At 36.9% G+C, this 25,366-nt stretch overlaps 2 protein-coding genes across 2 annotated transcripts; one reads left to right on the forward strand and one right to left on the reverse strand.

The window, feature by feature from the left end:
• Nucleotides 1-7,932: 7,932 nt before the first annotated feature.
• Nucleotides 7,933-8,898, reverse strand: LOC105883435 (olfactory receptor 52P1). The gene has a single exon (XM_012786505.1). The coding sequence runs from the start codon at nucleotides 8,896-8,898 to the stop codon at nucleotides 7,933-7,935; it is 966 nt and encodes a 321-aa protein (XP_012641959.1).
• A 14,803-nt stretch (nucleotides 8,899-23,701) lies between these two features.
• Nucleotides 23,702-24,637, forward strand: LOC105883336 (olfactory receptor 52P1-like). The gene has a single exon (XM_012786400.1). The coding sequence runs from the start codon at nucleotides 23,702-23,704 to the stop codon at nucleotides 24,635-24,637; it is 936 nt and encodes a 311-aa protein (XP_012641854.1).
• Nucleotides 24,638-25,366: the final 729 nt, after the last annotated feature.

The raw sequence follows: 25,366 nt of genomic DNA on the forward strand, positions 1-25,366 counted from the left end.
AAAGAAGCCTTTACATGAGATGTGTTCTTAGCTGAGATATGGTACAGATGTTACGAACTTCTGGAATTTATGGAGAGTGGTAAGCACCTCAGTGATCTGAGGATAATAGACCTCCTCTGGAGATATGAGGAGAAAAAAAGACCCATAGAGAACTGAATTTTGAAGTCGTCAGAACCCAATGGAAACGAAAGTAAATTAACTCAGGGAAATATTTCCCATTAACATGACCTGAAGATTTATGTAAACAGAAAAACATCTTCATTTATAAAATCAAGATGATCCTATAATGTGTAGGAAATTTTGTTAGAGTATTTGAATTGTTCTTAAGCACAAAAATTAAGGGAATTCTAAATTCTGTGGTGAGGAGTTTTCTTCAAATATTTTTAAAAGAGCAAGTATTCATTCATTCAAAAATATATATTTTGAGTTCCTACTGTGTTTAGAAAACAGCGTAGGGATAACTGTGATCAAAAAAGTCACAGTCCCTGTTCATGGAAATTGTGATGTAGAGAGGTAGAATAATATGTGAAAACCAAGCAAACATATAATTATAGACTGAACTAAATACTTTAAGGCATAAGAACTCAGTCATACAAGGAGGTCATATAATCTACCTTGTCAGAAGAGGCTGTCAAGAATAAATATGAGTTTTTTCTGAGGCCAAATGTTTGAATAGAAGTTAACTATATTGTATGTTTGGTGAATGGAGAGGGCAAGTATTCTAGAAATTTTTAAATGCTTAAATGAGAAGGATCATGGCTTATTCAAAGCATTACAATAACAATAATAATAAAGGGTAAATGTGGCTAGAACTTCCAAGATGTGGTGGAACATGGGATAAAGTGTAAGATGATGCTGTTGAGGTAATTTATGCTAAAATAATATGAAGCACTGGAAGTTTTGGGGGATAATTCAGGCATAGAAGCAATGTAGAGACAAGCGTAAATAAGACAAGAAAAAATGTAAGTAAATTAGAGGTGCAGTGACAATAGTAACCCAAGATAATGATAGCAGTATCTTGACTAGGATAGGGCAGTGAAGATAAAGAGAAGTAGATGAATTTTGAAGGTAAATTAGGAGGTAAAATTAATAATAATTGTGACCTAAGAATTCTAAGGTCCTAGTATAGTCAGTGGGATGGAATGTATCATTAATATACCTAGGGATGACTGGAGAAGAACCAGAGTGTAGGAGAAGAAAATGATATTGGGTGAGGTCATGACCAATATGAGGTGCCTGTCACTGAAGCATCCAAGATCATTTAGCAAATATATGAAAAATAGGTCCAGAGAGTAAAGGAGTAATCTGACAAAAAGGGGAGTGATCAGTTGGATATTCCATTGTGTATACATGTCACATTTTCTTTATCCATTTATCCATTGATGGACACTGAAGTTGATTTCATACCTTGCTATTGTGAATAGTGCTGCAATAAACATGGGGGGGTGCAGGTATCCCTTTGATATACATAAATTAATAAATGTGATTCATCACATCAAAACAGTGAAGGATAAAACCACATGATTATCTCAATAGTTGCAGAAAAAGCATAGATAAAATTTAACATGACTTCATGGTAAAAACTCTTAATGAATCAGGCGTAAAAAGAATATACCTTAACATAATAAAGGCGACATATGACAAACCCACAGTTGACATATAGAATGGTGAAATGCTGAAAACCTTTCCTCTAAGAACTGGAACAAGACAAGGATACTCACTTTCACCACTCTTATTCAACATTATGCTGGAAGTCCTAGCCACAGCAATAGGAAAGAGAAAGAAATAAAAAGTATCCAGACTAGAAAGGAGGAAGTCAAGTTGTTCATTTTTGCAGATTACATGATCTTTTATATTGAAAAACCTAAACACTCCACCCAAAATCTCCTAGAACTGATAAATGTATTCAGTAAAGTTTCAGGATGCAAAATTATCATGCAGTAATCAGTAGTGTTTCTATACACCAATAGCAAATAGCTAAAAAAGAAATCAAGAAAGCAATCCCATTTATAATATCACAAAAAATACCTAGTAATAAATTTAATCAAGGAGGCCAAAAACTTTTGCAAAAAAACTGATTCCAAATTCTTTTTTTTTCTAAATTCTTTAAAAAAAATTAATTAGTGAGTGGAATAAGGTGCCTTTCTCCACTTGAATTAACCATCATTTGGGTTATGTTGTTCAAACTTAGCCATAAGGGTTCACCTCTAGATATAATCAGCAATATGACCTGAAATGTAAGGAAATGTATTCCAGCATGTCTCAAGATATTGTACTACTAAAAATTTTACTAATATGATAAAATACTGAATCTCTCTAGTATTTATCTTCCAGCTCCTGGAGTGCATGTGTCTGAGTAAGGCTTGCAACATTCTTGCCACTCTCCTTCATATGTTTTGATTAACGTAATATTGGGCAAGGGTGATGTGCTACGGAATTCCCAGACAGTCCAGATTTTTATGTGTTATTATAATAGAGAAGAGAATCTACACAATGCTGAGAAATGACTATAGTTATATATAGCTATCCATGCCAGTGAATGCAAAAATCTTTCTGAACCTCTCTTCTGCTATTAATAGATATTAGAAAGAATAGATTCACTTGAATATGTCAAGTCTGCATACTATGTACTTGAAAACATATTAATCTGATATAGCAGAGATAATACATCAGGAATAGCAACTGCAACTGGGACTATTACTTGGTTAAGTTTCTTGTAATTTACTTTCATCCTCAAAGATCAGTGTGATTTTTGTAGGGGACAGACAAGTGAACTAAATGAAGGTAAGATGGGACAATCACATTTGAATACTTTTGCTTTTCAAGGAAGCAAATTAACCTCTGCCATTATCCCTACAATGTGATGTTGTATTTTACTTAATATACCGGCCAGTGAGGGAGGGGTATGAAATTTCAGACACTTCCCTTCAGTCTTCTCCTTTAAAAGAACTTTAACCCCAAACACCAGAGACCCAGTGTGTTGGTTTTGTCAATTATTACATATGCTTATTCTGATCGTGCATTTGGGGACTGAAGAAATAATCACTAGATAGATGCACAGGTCACGGATCACATAGATCAGAGATCCTATTATGAATCATACCTGGGCCAGGATTTCATGTATTACCAGGCTCCTTCACACTTTCATCCCTGAATATCAATTTTAACTCAGACACCGTGTCCAAGAGTCCTTGGAATGTTTGGATATTTGTCTTTCTCCAAATAAATGGCTGTAAGATGATTTGTATTATTATAAGGCTCATCCACAATTATATTTAAGATACTTCTTCCTCTCTAGACATAATCACTGCTAATTTGGACACATCCAGCTGCTATGGGACAACACCCTTAATATTCCTAGAAGTCCTATGGTACAGTTTAGATGTTTTTAGGAACTGACATCATCTTCCAGAATTCTTAATGACAGATCTTACAACCACATCCTGACAGGCACAATCTGGATTTGATCCCTTCCTCAGGCTGGTTACTTATTTACTTCTTTTGACTGGACATGCTTGTGATAAGAAACAGTTTTATTTTCCATCCAGCAAATCCTGCCCTCTATATATTAATTCTTTTTAAAAAATAGTTTTAGGCCGGGCGCTGTGGCTCACGCCTGTAATCCTAGCTCTTGGGAGGCCGAGGCGGGCGGATTGCTCAAGGTCAGGAGTTCAAAACCAGCCTGAGCGAGACCCCGTCTCTACTATAAATAGAAAGAAATTAATTGGCCAACTGATATATATATTAAAAAAATTAGCCGGGCATGGTGGCGCATGCCTGTAGTCCCAACTACCCGGGAGGCTGAGGCAGAAGGATCACTCGAGCCCAGGAGTTTGAGGTTGCTGTGAGCTAGGCTGACGCCACGGCACTCACTCTAGCCTGGGCAACAAAGCGAGACTCTGTCTCAAAAAAAAATAGTTTTAAATTATTTTTTTTCAATTTTTAGTTATTATGGAGAAATAATAGTTGCATAATTATATAGAGTACATGTGATGTTTTGATACAGGCATACAATGTGAATTAATCTAATCAGAGTAATTAGAGTATACATCATCTCAAGCATTTATCATTTCTTTGTATTAGGAACATTCTATTTCCACTCTTTTAGTTTAAAATATAGCCCAATTTATTGTTTATAGTCACTTTGTTGTGCTATCAAATATTGTTCATTTTATCTATCTATAATTTTACACTTATTAACCATCCCAACTTCCCCCACACTGCTCACTTCCCTTCCCAGCCTCTGGTAACCATCATTCTACTCTTTATCTCCATGAGGTCAATTGTTTTTTATATTTAGCTCCCACATATGAGTAAGAACATGTGAGATTTGTCTTTCTGCTCCTGGCTTATTTCACTTCACATAATGTTCTCCAGTTCCATCCATGTTGTTGCAAATGGTAGGATTTCATTCTTTTTGTGGCTATATAATATTCCATTGTGTACATGTATTATCCACAATTTCTTTATTTATTTGTCTGCAGATGGAAAGACACATAGGTTGATTCCAAATCTTGGCTATTGTGAACAGTGCTGCAATAAACATGGTAGAGTACATATCTTTTCAATATACTGAATTTCCCTCTGTTAGATATATACCCAGCAGTGGGATTGCTGGATCATATGGTACTTGTATTAGTTTTTGAGGAAACTCCATACTATTCTCCATAGAGATTAGAGAATAATCTCTTGATAAAAGCCCTTTTAACTGGTGTGAGATGCTATCTCATTGTAGTTTTGATTTGCCTTTCCCTGATGACTAATGATCTTGAACAATTTTTCATCTACCTGTTGGCCATTTGTATTAATATGTCTTCTTTTGAGAAATATCTGTTCAGATCCTTTGCCCATTTTCAAATTGGATTATTTGATTGTTTTCCTACTCAGTTATTGGAGAAACTTATATATTCTAGTTGTTGATCCCTTGTCAGATGGGTGATCTGCAAATATTTTCTCCCATTCTGTGGGTTGCCTCTTTCCTTTGTTGATTGTTTCCTGTGATGTGTATAAGCTTTTTAGCTTGAGGTTATCCCATTTGTCCAATTTTGCTTTGGTTGCCTGTGCTTTGGGGATATTTATTCCTCAAGAAGTTCTTCCCCAGATTAATGTCCTGAAGCATTTCTCCAAAGTTTCTGTTAGTAGTTTCATAGTTTTAGGTCTTAGATTTAAGTCTTTAATCCATTTTGAATTTATTTTTGTATAGGGCAAGAGATAAGGGTCTAGTTTCATTCTTCTGCCTATGGACACCCAGTTTTTCTAACACCATTTGTTGAAGAGACTGTCATTTTCCCATTGTATATTCTTGACAACTTCATCGAAGATAAGTTCACTATAAATATGTAGATTTATTTTTGGGTTCTCTATACTATTCCATTAATCTATGTGCCTGGTTTTATGCCAGTTTCATGCTATTTGGGTTACTATAGCTCTGTAGTATAATTTGAAATCAGGTAATGTGATTCTTCCAGCTTCATTATTTTTTGCTAAGGATGGCCTTGGCTATTCTGGCTCTTTTGTGGTTTTGTATAAACTTTAGGATTATTTTTTCTATTGTTTTGAAGAATGTCATTGGTATTTTCATAGGGATTGCATTGAATCTGTAGATTGCATAGGGTGGTATGCACATTTTCACAATATTGATTCTGCCAATCCATGAGCATGGAATGTCTTTCTATTTGTTTGTGTGCTCTTCAATTTCTCTCATCAATGTTTCATATTTTTCATTGTAGAGATCTTTCACTTCTTTGGTCAAGTCTATTCCTAAGTATTTTATTTTACTTGTACTTACTATAATAAATGGAATTACTTTCTTGGTTTCTTTTTCAGATTGCATACTGTCGATATATAGAAATGCTATTGATTTTTTTATGTTGATTGTATATCCTTCAACCTTACTGAATTTATCAGTTCTAATAGTTTTTTTGTGTGGAGGTTTTAGGTTTCTCTAGATATAAGATCATATCATCTGCAAACAAGGATAATTGGCTTTCTTGAGCAGAAAAAGGAATCAGTAATAAAAAAATCTATATAGCAAGAAAGGAAGAAATAATGGCTATGTATGTTAAAAGTTTATATGAGGATTAGAATTTGAGATATTTATTTCTAATCATTTCATTTTTCTTTATGTAATAGAAATTAATGTAATGTTTGAAGCGTGAGGGTCAGGAGGTATATAAAGGAGTTGAGCTTAATGAAAACCTACTATTGCAAGCCAGGTGGCAGATAAAAGCATAGACATCTAGCACTGAGATCCCAGTTGAAATGAGAAATTATGAACAAGTAGTGTTTACAAAATGCATATCTATATACTTTCTTCAGAAATCTTCCATTCTCTGAGTATAGGAACCTATGACACAGTATAGGATTGGTCCAGAGTTGGGGTTGTAGGTTTTCATGCTAGCAAGATGGTCAAGTTGGAGAATAAAGAAAGCAATTCAGTTGATAAGCTGTAGAGTTTAGAATTGTATATAATTCTTAAAAACCTGTTAAGAATATCTCGCTTTGAGGATCTGAAGGAAAAACTAATACCAGTGCCTGTCCATGTACTGGTGATCTTCCTATAGAGTAGGATAATGATTATTTTTCCTTTGAAAAATAGTATTCAGCATACTTTATTAAATCTCCTTATTTGTAAACTGTTTATCCCCACTTGTCTGAAGTATAATAGCCAAAACATTAATAATCCTGACACTGGGAGGTTTCAAAAGCTGAACCTTGGTTTTCTAACTTTAGGACTAAAACTTTCCAAAAATAGGAAGGTCTGTTTAGTGTCCATGGGGGGAAGGGTTATATCCCCTTCATGTAACAGAGTAGGATGGCATATCAAGAGAACAACAACAAGAAAATTTGTATCATTAATAAATTCAAAATTAAAAGTGCTCATTTGTTAGTGAAATGTACTAGACCAATTGTCTGAAAGTATTTTTCTTGAAAAATGGAAGGCTCAGTATGTGTAGCAACTGGTTTCCAACTCCAGTTTTATGGTTACAGTTAGGAACTTTCCACCACATGAGTTAAACTAGAATCAAGTTTGACCTTCTTTTCATTATAAACAAATAGATAAATAAATAGCAAAAATTTCCCATTCTGATTGGTTTGGGTCAGTCACCATCCCATATAGGTTCAGGAGATAAGAGTCAATGACCTCTGGAAGCACCTTCCACCTGTATGAATATATGAGAATATTTGAAAATTGCTTGTCAGAAGGTAATATCCAAGGTCATTCAGACTTAGCTTGGCTCCCCAGAGGCTGGAGATAGGAGTATATCTGTGGGATAGAGAGCCCAAGGGTAGAAATGAAGTTATTCCTGACCTCTCCTGTACCTGCATCCTTAGAAGTCCTATTGTTTTATACTAAAGTATTCTAGCTTTCAAGCCCTTGTTCTGCCACTAGGTAACATTGTGGGTATTAGACAGATCTTTTCTCTGTTCTTAGTTTGAAATCCTGTTGGGAAAATACAGAATTTATGCAAAAGCACAAATCCCTTGCTGCTCTAACTTTTTTAACTGTGGCTTTACTGTCCCATCATCTGACTCTCGCAGATGGTAAGATAGTAGTTATAGCTTAACATATAAAATTAGAAATCCATGCCTGGACTATTGGGAGAGGGCCAGGGAGCGAAGAGAGACCTATGGCTATGCAAAGAATCTTCTAAACTGCAGCAGGCTGGAAACTCCCCAGGGCATAGCCAGTTGTTTTCAGTGTCTGGGTGCCACCTAGGTTGCCAGAATCTTCCCATGTTTACATTTCCCTGAATGGAAAGGAAGAATGCTGAGTCTCCTTGCTCTCCTCTATGATTTATGATTCTTGAAAATGGTTTTTCAGAGGACATTATCACCTATTACATCCTCTTTTCAGTCTCAAATACTGAAGATTTCTTAATTTTGAAAAGTTTCTTTTATTTTGGATTAAGTCCCTTCTATATTGCAGGGTCACTCAGATGCCTTGATTCCAATTCCCTGTCCCCTTTGAAACACTCTAACAACCCTGTCACGAATCTCCTTGGTCTTAACTCCATATACCACAGGGTTAAGAGCAGGTGGGAAGAGCAGATAAACATTTGCCAAAAGAATGTGAATATGGAGCGGAACGTGGTGGCCAAAGCGATGTGTAAAAAAGGAGAAGAGGGCTGGTGTATAAGAAATGAGGATGACACAGACGTGGGAACCACAGGTCCCTAGGGCCTTGGAACGAGCTTCATTTGATGAGAGGCGAAGAACAGCTTGTGCAATGAGAGCATAGGAGAGACCAATGCAGAACAAGTCTACTCCAATGACCAACAGTGCGGCTGTCAGCCCATACACACGGTTAGGCCTGGTGTCCCCACAGGCCAGCTTCACAACAGCCATGTGCTCACAGTATGTGTGTGGGATCACATGGCTTTGGCAGAAGCTCAAACGCCCAATGAGGAAGGGACACGGGAGCATAAGCAGGGAGCCTCGCACCATAGCTACCACCCCAATGCGGGCAATGATGGTGTCAGTGAGGATAGTAGCATAGCGGAGTGGGTGGCAGATGGCCACATAGCGATCAAAGGCCATGGCCAGCAGCACGGTGGACTCCATCATGCAGAAGGCATGAATGAAGAACATCTGGGCCAGGCAGGCAGAGGCAGATATATGTCCAGCTCCACACCAGAGAATGCCCAGCAGCTTGGGAACTGTGGAGACGGAGGCGGCTAAGTCTATGGTTGAGAGCATGCACAGGAAAAGGTACACGGGCTTGTGCAGGGCTGGCTCAGTGGCAACAATGACCAGAATGGTTATATTGCCCACAACTGTGGCTGTGCCCAGGCAGCACACAGGGAGTGAGAGCCACAGGTGAAATTTTTCTAGACCTGGAATACCCAGGAGGAAGAAAACAGAAGGGTCCATGTTTGTGTGATTAGGAGATTCCATCGACGTCTTTCTTCCCTGGTTAGAAATTTCCACAAAGTGTCACATTGCCTGGAGAGAAAACATGGAACAAGAATATGAATGAGACCAGAGTAACACTTACTAGCTATATAATGGTTGGCAGCCTTCATCATCTGTAAAATGACAATAATAGTACCTAGAGTTAAAGGAACCATATGGGTTAGTATTTGTAAACAGGTTTGAATAGTGCCTGACATACAATGCTTGTTAAATTAAATAAATGAATATAAGAAAGGGTTCAAATAGCATTTAAATAAACTGGAATTATCTCCTAGCTGAGGCTTATTGTCCTCAAAGAAAGGGATACACTCCATTCATTCTTCTTAAGAATATACCTGAATATATACACACATACACACACCATATATACATTCTGTTATGGAGTATGAGATGATATTTAACTGTCAGTCTAGAACATAAACTGCAAACATAGTTTATTGGGTAAAGTTGGGCATTATTTTTCTTGCCCTTTAAGTTAGAATAAGCTCTTATTTGAGATGCAGTGCTTAGTAATTATATTTTACCTTAATATACCCTGGTAGTTTCCATAATGCCCTGAGTGACACTTTTTCACATATACAACCTTCATCTATTCAACCTTCATCTGAAATTCCATAAGATGCTTCATCTGCCTTTCCCAGGTTGTTAAAGTTTACCCTTTTGGACATCATTCTATTTCCAAAATGGAAAATTCCAACATTTTCTAGTCTACCATGGGTCAATCCTTTATTCACATTCTATAATATCTGCAGTGCTTGGTGATTTCAAAAAAGAGTACTTTTCTCAAATACTTCTCAATCTTGCCCTTCCGCAATGGTACAATGTGATTTGATAAGAGTGCTTAGATTTGTACCAGGATAATGATGTCTTTTTGTGGAAAAAAATTATACTAATCCACCTTTCCCATACCTCTAGCCCCTAAAGGGACACGATCCACAGCAAGAGTGCTTAAGCTAAATGGAATTATGCAGAATGATTTCCCAGAAAAGCTGGGAAATCATTTTAGCTGGAGGTTCTTAAAATGGGAATGAGAACTTCACTGCCTAGAAGGTCATATCCATTTATTTAATCACAAATATTTAATGTACATGTCATATATAATTAGCCCTGTTTTAGAAGCTGGAGATACTGTGATCACTAAACAAAAGACCAGGAAATTTAAGAGGGTTAGAATATAGTTACCAAAGGGGAATCAACTCTTTTGCCGCAATTCTTTCTCACTCTGAGTATGTACATTATGTTGGAAGAGAGGTAAATGGCTTTATTTCTTAACAGACCAGATACTCTGCGTACATAGTCACTGAAAAAATAAGAAAAAGCTTCTCCATTTTTGAACCACACATAAGTTTCTTTCTTATAATATAAGTAGATTTAGGAGAATAAACAACACCCAGAAAGGCCAAATATGTTGGGGACCATTTTTCATTGTTGTTGTTCTCACAGATACAGGGACTAACAGAAGTGGAGGTTGTTGAAAGTGCTATTCTGCTCACATCTTAGAACCAATAAACCACATGACCGCCAGAGAAAAGAGGGATTAACCCTTACATCAGGGGTGTGTATGAAAAATCTTGCCCACACTGCTCTGTGAGCTCATGCCTGGGTTGGCAGAGCCAGCAAATATCTAATGTTCCAATCAATTCCAGTTAGAGATTGATCTTCCCTAAGGAAAACATAAATAATGAGGTGAATATTTGGGCTTGGCCAAATATGTAACCATAACTGATGCGATTTGCACATTCTAGACCTCCACCGAATATTCAGGCAAAAATGTAAGTCAGATCTCATGCTTGTCTTCGTGTATTTTTTGAAGAGGCAGGATATTTCAGAGGCATAGGATTTTGGAGTTTTTAAAGCACCAAGGTGAGGTGGTTAAAAAAAAGAGTAGGCATTGGAACCCAGAAAACTGGAAACAAATTCTTTGTATTTATCTCTAACAAGAGGTAAATACAAAGCAGTGTTGCTTGAACAAGTAATTTTTCCTTTAGAATCTCACAGTTTTCTGATGTGTAAAATGGGACTAATGATACTTTGCAAGATTGTGAGAATTTAAAGAGAAGTACCTACTATGGTTTGTAGTGCACAGAAGGCGCTCAATCAATTTCATTTATTATTACCATCATCTTCATCACAATGGGAAAATAATTTCATATCCTATACAGAATCCTCACTGAAGTTTTCTCAACCAACTATAATCTAGTCTTTTCTTAAATGTATTAATATAATGTGTAACTAGTTTACATTCAATGTAATTTGTTCCATTATAGGGCCAACTGGTTGATAAACAAATGTTCTTTATAATTTGTTCTTCTCTTTGCCCTCCAGCGCCACATAACAATCACCAGGAGATTGAGAAACAGCTTTCCTGGCAGCTCTGAGCCAAACTAGATTCACTGAGCTATGGTTTTTATGATCCAGATTTGCTTGCTCAACTGATGCAGCTCTCTGCCCAGCTGACCAACCCAACACAGATAATGGACCTGGAGTCAGAATGTGGAGGCAAAGCGGCCCCATGCACTACACGACCTCATCCACTCAGCTTATGCCAGAATTGTCTGCAGTGTTCAGTCTTCCAAAAAATCACTCACCCAGAGCTGAGAGGCTTAACTCGATGATTCCTCTTTCAGGTTTCTTCCTGCTCTTCAGGTCTTTGATTATGCTTTATGACTTTTTTTCCTGTAGAAGCTGGACTGAGCACAGATTGCCTCATATTACTTGATTAGATTTGCTCATAATTTGATTGAGGTAAGTGAACATTACTTGAAATTCTGTAGCCTTTTCTTTCTAAGGAACTTCAACCTTTGCACACACCAATCCTTCGTAGGGCTGTGCATTCTTACACTCTCTCTCACTTCCATCAGTATTCCACCCCTCTTACAGGTCTGTAGTCTCACACCATTCCCAGAACAAAACATTTTGTGACATGGATAAACTTTTGTGACCCTTCTCACTCACACCTCAGTTTAAACTCATCCCTCAAACCCAGTCACTAATCTGACTCTAGTGACATTAAAGCCAACGCCCTCAGTAAGATAAAAGTTCTCACATCACAACTGGGGGAAGGACTGGAGGAGAGAAAACCTTTTATGCCCTGAAACTGCACCACAAACTGACGGCTGTCTGTGCAAGAGCACAGCTGAACTTGGACTGCATCTGCCTCTTGTGAAATACTGGGGAAAAGGCTCAAGGTAATCATTGGTAATCTCAGAAATAGCGTAGTAAGTACCTCCCATTTCTTCAATCTGGTCAACATATCACTTGCTTCTTCCTTTGCTGGAAGCCCCCCATTGAGATTACCAATGATTACCTCTCTGGCCCCTCAGCCTAATGCCAGGTGTTAACTCCTGTCTTAGGAGACCTGCTGACTAAAACTCTAATGCAGACTACACAGAAGGGTTATTCAGCAAAATTTCTTTTTCTGGCCTTTAAATCTCATTCTCTCTGCTTTTTTGAAGCAAACTTTCCACAGCCAGTTGCACATTTAGACTTCTCGTGAAGACCAAGAAATACCTTTTTTCAGAGTCTCTTCCTAGCCCAAACTCACATGATTCCAGGAGAGCAGAAATGAGAAGGCGCAGCGTTGTAGGTGCTGAAGGCACAGCATCCTCAGATTGCAAGAGCATTGCTAGTCTCTGCCCCGCTCTCCACTGCCTGAAATCTACCTCACAGTCCCCGTTGGAATTTGGTGGGTTGCACTAGGGAGCTTCTGTGTTCCCTTGGAAATTGGGCATCCACATTTTTTTTTCTGAATGTAGACAAGAAAATAGAGATATGAAGCTAGAGGCTTTTGTTAAAGAGGCAGAGAAGATATTTGTAGTTTACTTCCTTGGAACTCTTTCTCTGTTTTTGTTTTGTTTGGGTTTTAATTCCCCACATCTCTGTACTAGCACTATTTATCTAAGGGCACTTAACATTTTAGGGCCACTGAGACTACAAGCACTGTGGTTATCAGAATGCTAATGCATTCCCCAAGGATCCCAGGGCATGCTTTCCCTCCCACTCTTCTCTGTGGTTATCCCCAACCCATTCTGCTATGCTTGCTCCTTCCTGTGACTCTAATATTATAGACAATTTACTGTGTATGTCCTCATACTGGCCACTGTTACACCGCTGCAGAGTGACTGACTAGCTTTGTGAAATGCCTTGCCATGTTTTTATATTGCTTATTCAAGATTAGCAAGATGGTAATGGAACACAATAGGAAATTATACCCATATGTAATGTTTAGGAGATATGGCTTTGTTAAAGGGAGTTTTTTTTGCCATATGAGGTAATAATTATCTCAGGAACTGAGCAAACCAGAGAAGCCAAACAGTAAATATTACCAAACCCATATCTTCTTGTGTCCTTTGCAGGGAGTCTGTCCTTTGTGTTTATCTGAGTGAACTCTATTATCAGAGATCTCCTTTGCATTAAACACACAGCCTAACTTTATATAGTATTAAATTGCTGTTGGTGCAATAATTCCACGCTGAAAGAGATTATTTACTATAGCCTTACCAGTCATATAATTCACTCCACCATACATCCCAAGCCTTCTTCAGGTCATGAACAAGTATCTTAAACAATTATTCTCAGAAAGAAAGAAAGAAAAAAAAAAAAAAAAAAAACAGCTCCAGCCATTATCTAAAACCCCACATTATGCAGGGAGACTGCCAAGAGTTGTCAATATAGAATAATAGTCTCTTTCTACAGTTTGCCACAGTTGATCTTCTTTCTCAGAACCTTTCCAAACGCTCCTCTAGTTATGTTTTCCTCCAGCCACACCATGCCTAACGGGATCTTTCTTTACCAAGAGCAGTCCCCACACATGGATTCTGTCAGCTGCATACTCTTGATTTTAGCTCCTAAGAGATTCTCTAAACCAGTGGTTTAAAAATTTTGGTGCACTTCAAAATTACCTGTACTTCTTGTTAAAACATATATTGATAGTCCACTTCCCTGGAGTTTCTGATTCAGTAAGTTTGAAGCAGGACTCAAAAATGTTCTTTTTGGGAAGTTTCCAATTAATGCTGGTGCTGTTGGTCAAGGAATCACACTTTAAGAACCAATACTCTAAGAAATTAAATATTTTTAAAAAGTGTGTTTTCATCCTTAAATGACTACCTGGTCTGTACTCCTGGTGAGTACTGTTGTGCAATGTATCTACCACAAACATCTTAAAAACTTAGAGCAGAACAAGCATATAGCAACTTTCCTTTCCCAGAACACTACCCTAAAAATGTTTATCTGTCTAAAGCTAAAGGTGCCTCCAATCCACCCCAATGCTATTAATTAAAAGCAAAATAAAAATAAAACAAAAGTGAAATAAGCTTTTGAAATTCCTTTGTTCTTCCTTCAAAACAAGTCTACCTCTCAGCAAGTTTTGGAAAAAGTCCTGGATGGTACATTCTGTGGAGCATATAATACCTTTGTGGTGTGTCAACTTGAGTAGACTAAACTACTTTTCTCAGAATCACTTCCTGTTATGTTTCCAGATAAGTGGGATTCTAGAGATAATCTCTCATGAAAGAAGATGGAAGGGAAGTAGCAGCCATTGTATGGGCATACACACAACTCCCAGTTATTCACATACTAATATAGGTGCTGTTGCAAAGAGATTTCACTGTTCTACTAGAACACTGTAATCAGTTGAATTTAAGTCAGGGGAATTATCTTGGGTGGGTATGATTTAATGAGTTAGAAGGCCAGAACACGGGGCTTAGGCTTTCCTTGGGAAAGAGAGACTTATAACTGTAGAAACCAGCTTCATCCCGTGCCTGTGGAGTTTCCAACCAGATTGTGATCTTTACTTCTTGATTTCCTACTCTGTGTACTTCAGACTCATCTAGTTAGCCCCCACAATTATTAAATATGTAAGCTATTAAATAATCCCTAGAATTTGGATGTGTGTGTTTGTGTGTGTGTGTGTATCCTACTGGGTTTTTTTGTTGTTGTTGTTGTTTTGTTTCAACCTAATTAAAAAATATTACGTTTTCTTAACTTATTTCAATGTATCCATCAATGTATTCTGCAAGAAATTTGGGATGTTTTAGAGAAGACAAATAAAAAGAGCATTAGAAATGGAAAACAACACAAATCAGACACCGCAAATATGAAAGCATTATATGATATTACTACAATATCCTAATGAAAGTTAAGTATAAAATCTTAGACCAACTATATAATTTTCAAGGAAATATAATAAGAAGCCAGTAGTATGAGATATTGGAGAATCAAAAAGTTAGAAATGTGGACCAATCATAGTAGCTCATGCCTATAATATCAGCTCTTTGGGAGGCTGAGGCGGGAGGATTGCTTGTGGCCAGGAGTTTGAGATCAGCCTGGGCCACACAGCGAGACCTTGCCTCTAAAAAAAATTTTAAAAATTAGCTGGGTGTGATGGTATGCATCTGTAGCCCCAGCTATTCAGAAGAGTGAGGCAGGAGGATCAATTGAACCCAGGAGTTCAAGGTTGCAATGAGCTATGATTATGCCACTTCATTCCAGCCTGGACGATAAAGTGAACCCTGTCTCTAAAAAAATAAAATAAAATAAATTAGAAATGTGTAATAAATGGTAAATCTTTAGAAACACTTCTAAATACTTCTAAAGGAAGAATACATAGACGTCAACTATCACTCTTACCCCTTCTATACTTAGTATTGTACTGAAGGTCACAGCCATGAAATAAGAGGAAAAATAATAATAATAAAAATAGGAAGCATGAATGATATTACTATTTGCAGAGAAAGTATAAGACAATCTAGAGAGAATTTGTTAGACTACAAAGAGAGGTCAACAAGACTGACAGGTACAAGATTAACATAAATAGATGGGCAACAATTTTGAAAAATTATGGAATAAGAGATTTTTATGCATAGAACAATATATTATGAAAAAGAATGCCATACCATAAACCTGGATAAAACAGTCAATATTATAAAGATATGTGTATAATCTTCTCAAATGAATGTATAAATTAGATGGAACTCCAATTAAAATGCATTTGAAATTCTATAGAACTTGGAAAATAATAAAATATATATTTTAAAAAGTCTAAGAATATCCAAGTCTATAAGAGCAGGGTGGGGAGACTTGTCTTATTAGACTTTACAAATTATTAAAAGATATAAAAGTTTATTTCAAGTTGTTACTAAAATAAAACTTGGAGAAAAAGAACTAAAAGCCCAGAAAGAGATCTATATATTTATTCTATATAATGGCATTATAATCAGAAAGGATAGATGTAATAACCAGTTGGAGTTGGTTATTAATATATTTAAATACATAATGAAATATGATGATTTTGTGACCCAGAAACAACATAATTTCTAGATGGATTAAAGATAAATTCTTAAGTTTATATTTATATTATATAAAAATCTTTATTTTATAGGAATACATCTTAATAACATTGGACAAACAAGAAAAATTAAGATTAAAATGTACAAATCACAAATAAAGCAATTGATACATGTCCCTTCTTCATAGTTTATATTAGCATGACATGAAATAATAGTATTCAAAATAAATAGGTTAGGAGAAAATTGCTGAAACACATATAAGTGAAAAAGTATTCATAAACATAAAATAAAAATAACTCCAAGTCAATTTATAAAAAGACTAACAACTCATTACTAAAGTAGTCAAAAATGTGTGAAAAGAAGTTGAATTTGATTAATTAATAAGGTTAGCAGAAAAAAAATACAACTGTAAACAATAGTGAGATACGATTTCACATGTTTCAGATTAGCAAAAATAAACCAAACCCACTGTTAGCAAGAATGTAGGGAAGTGAGGAATCTCATATTGTGTGTGAGTGTAAAATAACAGAAATATTTTAAAGAGAAATCTAACAATATGTAGTAAAGGTGAAAGTATGTATAATCTTGAGCAAAGCAATGCTGTTTATTTGTATATATTATGTTGTAAGATATTCCAGTATTATGGACTTGACAAAGATTTTCTGCTTGAGCAAACTTTAGACCAAAGAGAGAGAAGTCACATAACATCATCATTATATCATTACCTGAAAACTGGGTATGGTCAAAATTATAGTTCCCTGAGAACTGCTTTTCAGGTCATTTTCCGCTTTGAATAAGAGGCCCAGTGGGATACCCTAATAAACTACTTCTTCCATCCTTTCTCCATCCTTGATCTCTGGAGAGTCATGGCTGTGCACAGCTTACCTGGAAGATGAAATCATAGACTTCAAAATTTCCCTTATATCGTGGGAGAGTCTTGGCCCAGTGTAATAAAAAGGCTTATATGTTATGTTGCAGGAAAGAAACAGAGGAGGAGAGCCCAGGTGGGCAGGAAACTCCTTCCCATTGGCCTTTTCTTCCCAGCTCAGCAAAAAAAGAGAAGTAGTATTCTATGAAGCACGAGATGGGAAGATTTAAGTTGTGACTTCCAAATGTCAATGCCCTGATTATCAGAAGAATAGAGGCCAACAGGAAGAATATAGCAGAACATTTCTAGGTAAGTTATGATTTAAATAATTACAACAACTACCCCTATTTCTCCTTCTTTCAGTCAGATTGTTTCCCCTAAGTTCCTTCTATCTGGAGTCCCAGCTGACTGTATTTGAATGGCATTTATTTATTCCCTAGCCATTCAGCAACCTCTACCACAGACACCTGAAAAGTATTGCCTCCTTTCTGAAAGTTGAGCATGTTTACAGAAGATATACACGGTTGAGGGAGTCAAAAATTCAAGAATACAGGGATTTAAAGTAATGCAAAAACATGAGCATGTATGACAAGGTGGAGGTGGTTTACAAACCCTGGCTCATAGTGGAGTACTTAACGAGTACTCACTAGTTAATGAGAGGAATCACTTAAAGGAAAGAAACTTAGCGTAAGTGCTAGGCAATAGAGCACAAATATAGGCAAAGCCATGATATGGACAAGGGAGAATAAGTGAAAATAAGATTGAGCTAAACACAAGTTTGTCACGAAAAGAAAAGATGAATGTGGAAATCATTCCAGGCAAAAGGAACTGTTAGTTAGTCATGAATCCACCTCTGACCTTATCTCCGGGACTCCATGTATAAGACAGCAAGGTCACAATGAATTTCTTACTATCCCCTCAGTATACCTAAATTTTCTAAAATTGTGTCTTTTCAATTATTGTTTCCTCTACCCAGAATGCTCTCCCCTCACTTCTCCATTGACTAACTCTTGTCATTGTTTCGGGCTACGGAAAATTGTACTTCTTTAAAATTTTCCTTGTCCCCAATACAAGGAAGAGTCACTGCAGGCTCCCTTCAAACTCTTTTTATGTCTTAGTTACAACATTTATTGAGTGAGGTCACTATCTATTCATATGCAAATTTATCTACCAGAGAAAGAATAATGAATAAGAATGAGGAACAATAACAGCAACCACAAGATAAGCTTAGGAGAGGAACTATCTATTGCCTTTAGTTATAACCACTTTGTTATAATCCATGATAATTATACTCAAGATATGTTAATTTGCTTTGGTAACTTTTTCTTATGATGAAATCAGACAAGAATAAAGTATCCAAGATTAACAAAAAAAAAAAAGAAAAAGAAAAAGAAAAGAAAAGGACAAAGAAAAAGAGGAGAACTTAGTTTTGTGCACCCTCCCATCCATAGTGCCTGACTCAGTTCTTGAGCTGCTCATTCTCAGCCTTGCTGGCTGCACAGGGAAATATACCCAGGAGTTCTGAAAGAACATAAGTTTCTAGACTCCAATTGCATACATTCTCCTTCAGTCATTGGAGTCTATGCATCAGTAATTTTTATATTCTTCAGGTATTTCTAATATGCAGCCAGGACTAAAATAGAAGCTTAAGATACAATGGTATTTCATAGACCCACATAACATGGAGTGTGTCTTGTGAAGGTTTATGAGGAGCTGGAACAGCAAGAATAAGCACCCTTAGGCAGGGATGAACTTATCATGCTGAAAAAAGAGCAAAATGGCCAAGAGTGAAGTGAGCAAGGTGGGAGAGTGGCAAAAGATGAAGTTCAAGAGGTAAGCTGAAGAGAGATAATGCTTTGGCTGTCAATAGGGTCATTAGTATTCATGATCAGAGTATACCCAGTGCCGTATACATCATGGTACATTTTGCTTCTCATATAATAAGAAACCATTGAGGATTGTGGTATCAAGCTATTTATATTTTTAAATATTTTAAAGATAATATGGCTGCTGTATGGGCTGTAAGCATTATGTAGGCAAGAGAAAAGCGGGAAGATGAGTAAGAAGTTAGATCAGTAGTCCAAGAGAAAACTAAATGCATCCTGGATAGAATGGTGATTGTGAAAATGAGTAGTGGGAAGTTTCACCAGAAGAGGGAATGTTGATGAGGCAGGAGAGAGGGCCATAATTGCAGGAGCAAGTTTTTGAAAGAGTAAAAGGAAGTGTGATTAGGTTCAGAAACAGATGAGTAAGCTTTCAATAAGAATGTGGCAGGTTATATATTGTAGTAGGAGAACACAGTACTAATGCAGTATGTGCTATTTGGTTGTTGGAGAAATTAGAGAATTCCATTTTGGTTTCTTCTATTTTCTTATAAAAAACAAAGAGAGATTTTGAGGTGGTAAGTAGAAATGTTGGGACATTAAGGACAGTAAAATGTCTCACAGAATAGAGGTAGGAATAGAAATATGTTGATTGTGTGCTGTGCAACAACTCTGCTGAGGACTGTGGTTAAATCAATGATCACCATTGTGTGTTTCTTGGAAGTCATGGTCAGCTGCTCAGTGTAGATACAAAGCAGGTAGAATTGAGTTTAACAAGGATTGCACCTTTACTTTACTATTACAATTAAGGAAAAGAAGAACAAAGAAGTAGAGTGTAAACAAAAGGAAGTGATTATACCAAAGGAACGTATTTTTTTTAACCTGGTGGGGAGGTAGGATGGTAACAGACAGGAAAAGGTGGTAACAGACAGGAAAAGTTGGTAACATGGATGGATTAGAAATCCTTTTGAAGTCAAAGAATTGTTGAAGTAGAAGGTACTGGGAAAAGTGAACTGGAGAAGCATGAGCTAAATGTAAGATTCCTAAAAAAAGGATTTTTAAAGGTGGTGAAGTTATTCTAGTATATTATTTGTGATATTGTGAGTTATTGAAATGGGGTTAAGAAAAAGACCATTGGAAGTGGAAGGTCAAGAAGTAAATGCCCAGGCTTCTTTTGATTGCTGATATGAATTAATTATAGACCACAATTATGACACAAGTAATGACAGAAGGAAAGGCATCAAAAACATAACTTGATATCTAAGACAGCTACACAAAACCTAACCTTATAAGGAAATGTGATAGGGGATAATAGATAACTGCAAGGAGAGTGGGAAAAGAGTGGTGTGATCTGACAGCTCATGTTTCAAAGAGGCCTGGGGTTTTAAAGTGGAAAAAGAAACAAAGATCTGGACATTGTAGTGGGGAGCACGAAAATAAAATACATATCCCACTTCAGGATCCATGAGCAGTGAGGCTTATAAAAGCAACTTCCATTTGATGTGACTACAGAATAAGATATTTTCAGAGCATAGCCTGTTTTCTGTTAGAGAAAGAAGGTAAAGTAATTCTTTTTAAAAAGTAATTTTTTGACAACAGTCTGTGATTTCTAAGGAGCACAGCATAAATATTTTGGAAGTGATGGGTAGGTGGGAAATTGAATATAATTAAGAGATTACATAACTATTCAGTGAAAAAAGTATTAGCAACAAAGCCTGACTAAGAAGACTAAATTTTCTTAAAGTGGCAATAATAAACAAGGATGTGAGATATGACAAGATTCATTCTGAAGACATCTGAGGGGGAGATGGGTGTTCAGCTGTAACTAAATTGTTTTGTTCAGATCTAGATTATATTCTTCTGTGATAGTGCTCTATGGATAGATTGTGGTGCCAAAGGGTACAGGGGGTGTTGATGGTGGAAGATGAGTAGTTTGGGGGACGAATGTTAGTTTACCAAAAGTATATTGTCAAGGCTATGGAATAAGCACAGTCTTGACAGACAATATTGTATTTTATACTTCTTTCTTAGCAACAATTCAATGTCTGGCAGTTTTTTCAAAACCCGAATGGCTACATTTATGTTTATTTTCTCTGTGACAAATAGAAAATCTTAGCTGAGAGCATCAGTAAATTAAATTGAGGTGATAGCTATTGGCCTTCTGAAAAGTAATGGCTTTTGAAGTAAGTTATACACAAAAAATAATTATTGACATGTGAGAGCCCAATTGAGATTTAAAAGCTATAAATCAAGGTGGGGGGAGGGGTCCTACCAGAACTGAGTGACATTTTGTATACATTATAATAATTAGTGTACTGAGATGAGGGCAGGGGTTATTAAGGACAAGAGGAAAGAGATCTTGGTGTCGTAAAAAAATAAAGGTAGGCTTAGTGGGAGGAAGAGATAGAAGATTGGAAGGGAATGAATGTAGGGATGGTGATGGACACCAGAATTGTAATCAGTTTATCTACATAAATATTTCATTTACCCAGAAATGAGCAGGAGTGAGGATCAAGTAGAAGAATATAACCTATAAGGTACCTCCCATATCTCTAGCCATAATATCATTCCCATTCTGTCTTTATGTCTTGTTAGCTTTGGGATCAATAAAAGGACTAGTTAATGCCCCACCAATTATTTTATTCTTTGGTTGTTTAGACTAAACCTAGTCAAGATGCTCTACGAATGGAGTCCAGCTTTCAGGCTGTGGAAGAATGTGGCAGCTTAAATTCTGTGTAATCTTTTGTAGCAATTTTAACAAGTCTGTTGATTTTAAGAGTGGCAGATTTTAACTGATTTAAATATGGCTAAGAGAGTAATCTATAAGGAGTGCTATACTACAAGCATTTTAATCAGTTAAGGTCAGCTATCTATAAGAAAAGCAAAGGAGATCTTTCATTGGGGTCTGTATAAAAATAACAAGTATAATGATTAATAATGAGCAAACTCAGATTCTAGAATGCAACTGGAATGAAGTATGACTACATTTTTTTGAAGTCAAAGAATATGCATAAAATACTTAGTACTGCCAAATTTCATATTTATATTTCTACAACATGAAGGAAAATCCCAAGGACCTTGGTATGTTGTGCAGTTTGTTTAAGCACAAAATTTATTTTAATAATGCTACAGATAACCTGAAATGAATTTCTGGAATCACTAGTTTCTAAAGGAGTAACTCAAAAATTTGATTATTCCTCTGCATTTCATGATGGAAATAATATCCTGTGACAGTGCTAGTAAAGTTAATGATTCACAAAGTCATGAAATTGTTGTGTGTTCTCTACAGTGGGCTTCTAATATATAACTAAGGAGATCTGAGCCATATGACTAGATAAATGTCTCTGTCTCATCTTAAGCTTGTTTTCTTGTATTGCACAGGATCCACAGATTCTCTTCAGCAAACTCCATCTGGGATGTTGCTTGCTTCTTTCAGAACTAACTGTTCTCAATGTCTGCTTAGGAATGAGTGCAAAGTTCCTTCTAAGTGCACCTTGTATTACTATTTTCCAAGGATGCTTATTCCCTCTAAGATGTTCTTCAAAATGCTGATGACTGTGTTACTCTATTTATTCAGGCACAGATTTTTCTCTGTGTGTTGTTGGTCCTTTACCCCCATACCACACACTCTATTATAGATTGGTTTTCTGTTAGAAGTCCAAGTGTAATGCAGATTTTCCTCCTTATGCAGATGTATGCACACTTGCTTCCAGTAAGAACCATTAATCATCCTCAGTACTGCAACAGTTCCAGAGGATTTTTAAAGACCACTTTACATCACAATGTTAAGTTAGGATTAAATTGAATGTCTATGATCTAAAGAAAAAATAGATGGAATAGACAACTTGTGGGATAGGGAATACAGCAAGTACCACAGAGGTGAGTATTAGTGGAAAAGAGTTTTTGATTTAATTATAATACTACCTAGAATGTCCATAGATCCCTGGAAGGAGAGAGAAATTCTGCTTAATTCATGATAGGAACTGCAAAATAAATGAGTATTCTCAGGTAGCCCAATGGACTAATTTGAAGTAAACACCTCATAATTAAAAGTAATAAAATTTACACAGGAAAGCCAGCTGTATTGGAAGAGAGATAGATGCATGAGTCAGGTCGAAAGCCTCCAAGGACTGTTCAGCAAGTGCAAATATTCATTGCCTGGAAGATAGTGAAAGACAGACAACTTATAGCATCCTTATATGGAGATTATATCTTTTATATTTGTCCCCCCCCCCAAAAAAAAACTCACAAAGCCCCAGGCGGGGTGTTGGAAATGAATCAACACTCAAGAGTGGATCTCTGCCAGAGGGACAAAAATAAAATCAAAGGAATTCAAAGATTTTCTCTAACAAAGAATTTCTCTTTTTTCCTGGAACAAGGGGTGAAAAAGTATAGTTTCTCTCTTTCTATATATTTTAGAGGCTTTTTAATGAGAAGGTCATGGCTGTACTATTAGGCTCTTCCATTCTTCCAAAGATCAAATCAGTTTCTCCTATTTTTACTCAGACTTCAGAAAAATGTGTTGAATTGTAGAATTGCTGAACTGGGAAGGGTAAGAGTAAAGGTCCACTACAACATCCCTTATACAAAAAAGAAGTCAAATCCCCAAAAAGAAATGATTGTGAAAACAATATAGGTAAGTCGAGATAGAATTGAAACCAAATTGTGGATTCTGTGAACCTAAGGAGGCATTCTGCCATCTTTCTCTAGTCCCATTTCAGCAAGTCATTAGAACCCAAACCTGTAAAAACAACCCACTACCCATGTCTTATTGGCAGGTGCCTAAACAACTACCAACAGTTTCTACCATGAAAATCTTCAACCATTCCAGCTTCATGACCTTCACCCTGATGGGCATACCTGGCTTAGAGTCACAGCACTTGTGGCTATCTGTTCCTTTCTCCTCCATGTTTTTGGCTATCCTCCTTGGCAATGGTACTGTCCTCTTCCTAGTGGCCACAGAGCCCACACTTCGCACACCAATGTACCTGCTCCTGGCTCTGCTGATGGTGGCTGACCTCATATCCACTCTGGCTCTGATGCCCAAGCTCCTCTGTCTCTTCTGGTTCAATGATCGGGACATAGCTGCCAATGCCTGTTTCACCCAGATGTTTTTCATCCATGGAGCATCTGTGGTACGATCAGCCCTACTTGTTGCAATGGCCTTTGATCGCTTTGTGGCTGTGTGTAAGCCATTACGTTACAACACAATTCTGAGCCATTCCCTAGTTGGACGCCTGGGACTGTTGGCTCTAGCCAAAGGTGTGATTCTTATCCTGCCCATGCCTCTTCTACTTCAAAGGTTGACCTTCTGTCACATAGTCATTCCTCACACCTACTGTGATCACATGGCTGTGGTGAAAATGGCCTGTGGCCACACCAGACCTAATCGTATCTATGGCCTCTTTGTGATCCTACTTGTGGTGGGACTTGATCTGCTGCTCATTGGCTTCTCTTATGTCCTCATCCTGCAGGCTGTAGTACGTCTCAACTCTCAAGATGCTATCTTCAAGGCCCTCAACACCTGCTCAGCCCACCTCTTTGTCATCCTTGTCACTTATGCACCTGCACTCTTTTCCTCTGTCACTCATCGCATTGGTCACAACATCCCACCTCATGCCCATATTCTTCTTGCCAATCTCTACCTTCTCCTACCCTCAATGTTCAACCCCATCATCTATGGTATAAAGATGAAGGAAATACAGGACAAGGTGAATAAATGCCTGTGCAGAGGAACTTCATAAGCTGTGGGTCCCAGCAATAAACCTGTGAACAAATGAACAATGAGGACAACTGATAATTCCTTTGCCCAACCGTCTAAGACCAGGTTGTATCTCCAGATGAGCTGTGGAAAGAATAGACCATGGAGTGATTTTCTTTTTTCCATTTCTTTTGTCTTAGATGAAGGGCCAATATGTTTGTAGTTTCACTGAGTGTGAACTATAAAGGAAGAGCCATATCTTTTTCTGTGTCTGTTTAATAGGGAGGAACTAATGGTATATATTGCCTGATGACACATCTGTGTTTATGTTCATCAATTACATACAGAATCGCTCTGTAAATGATCCAAAGTCATATTTCCTTGTCTCAACCAACAGTTTGTGTTTGCTTCATTCTCCTTTCTATTTTCTATTTCTCAAATTCTATGTGTCTGTTTCTAACTAATATCTTTTTGGTGAAAGAAACCTGGCATACCTATTATCTTTGGATATCACCTCAACATTTAATAACTCATCAGGCAATTGGTCTTTTCACCAAGAATTTTTTAAGTGCAATGGCAATGTGGCATGTTTGTAATACTAACAGAATGATTACGATGGAATCTGAGGATAACATATACATACAGGATTCAGGAACTGCTGAAATACATATTACAAAGGTTTTATTGCAAAGGAAAACCATATTTAGATGCCTATTCAAAAGACTCCTATGACTAGGAACTTTATCATCAAAAAAGCACATGTAAGATGCTA

The sequence above is a fragment of the Microcebus murinus genome, chromosome 4 (genome assembly GCF_040939455.1).
Source record: "Microcebus murinus isolate Inina chromosome 4, M.murinus_Inina_mat1.0, whole genome shotgun sequence".
NCBI classification, from domain to species: domain Eukaryota; kingdom Metazoa; phylum Chordata; class Mammalia; order Primates; family Cheirogaleidae; genus Microcebus; species Microcebus murinus.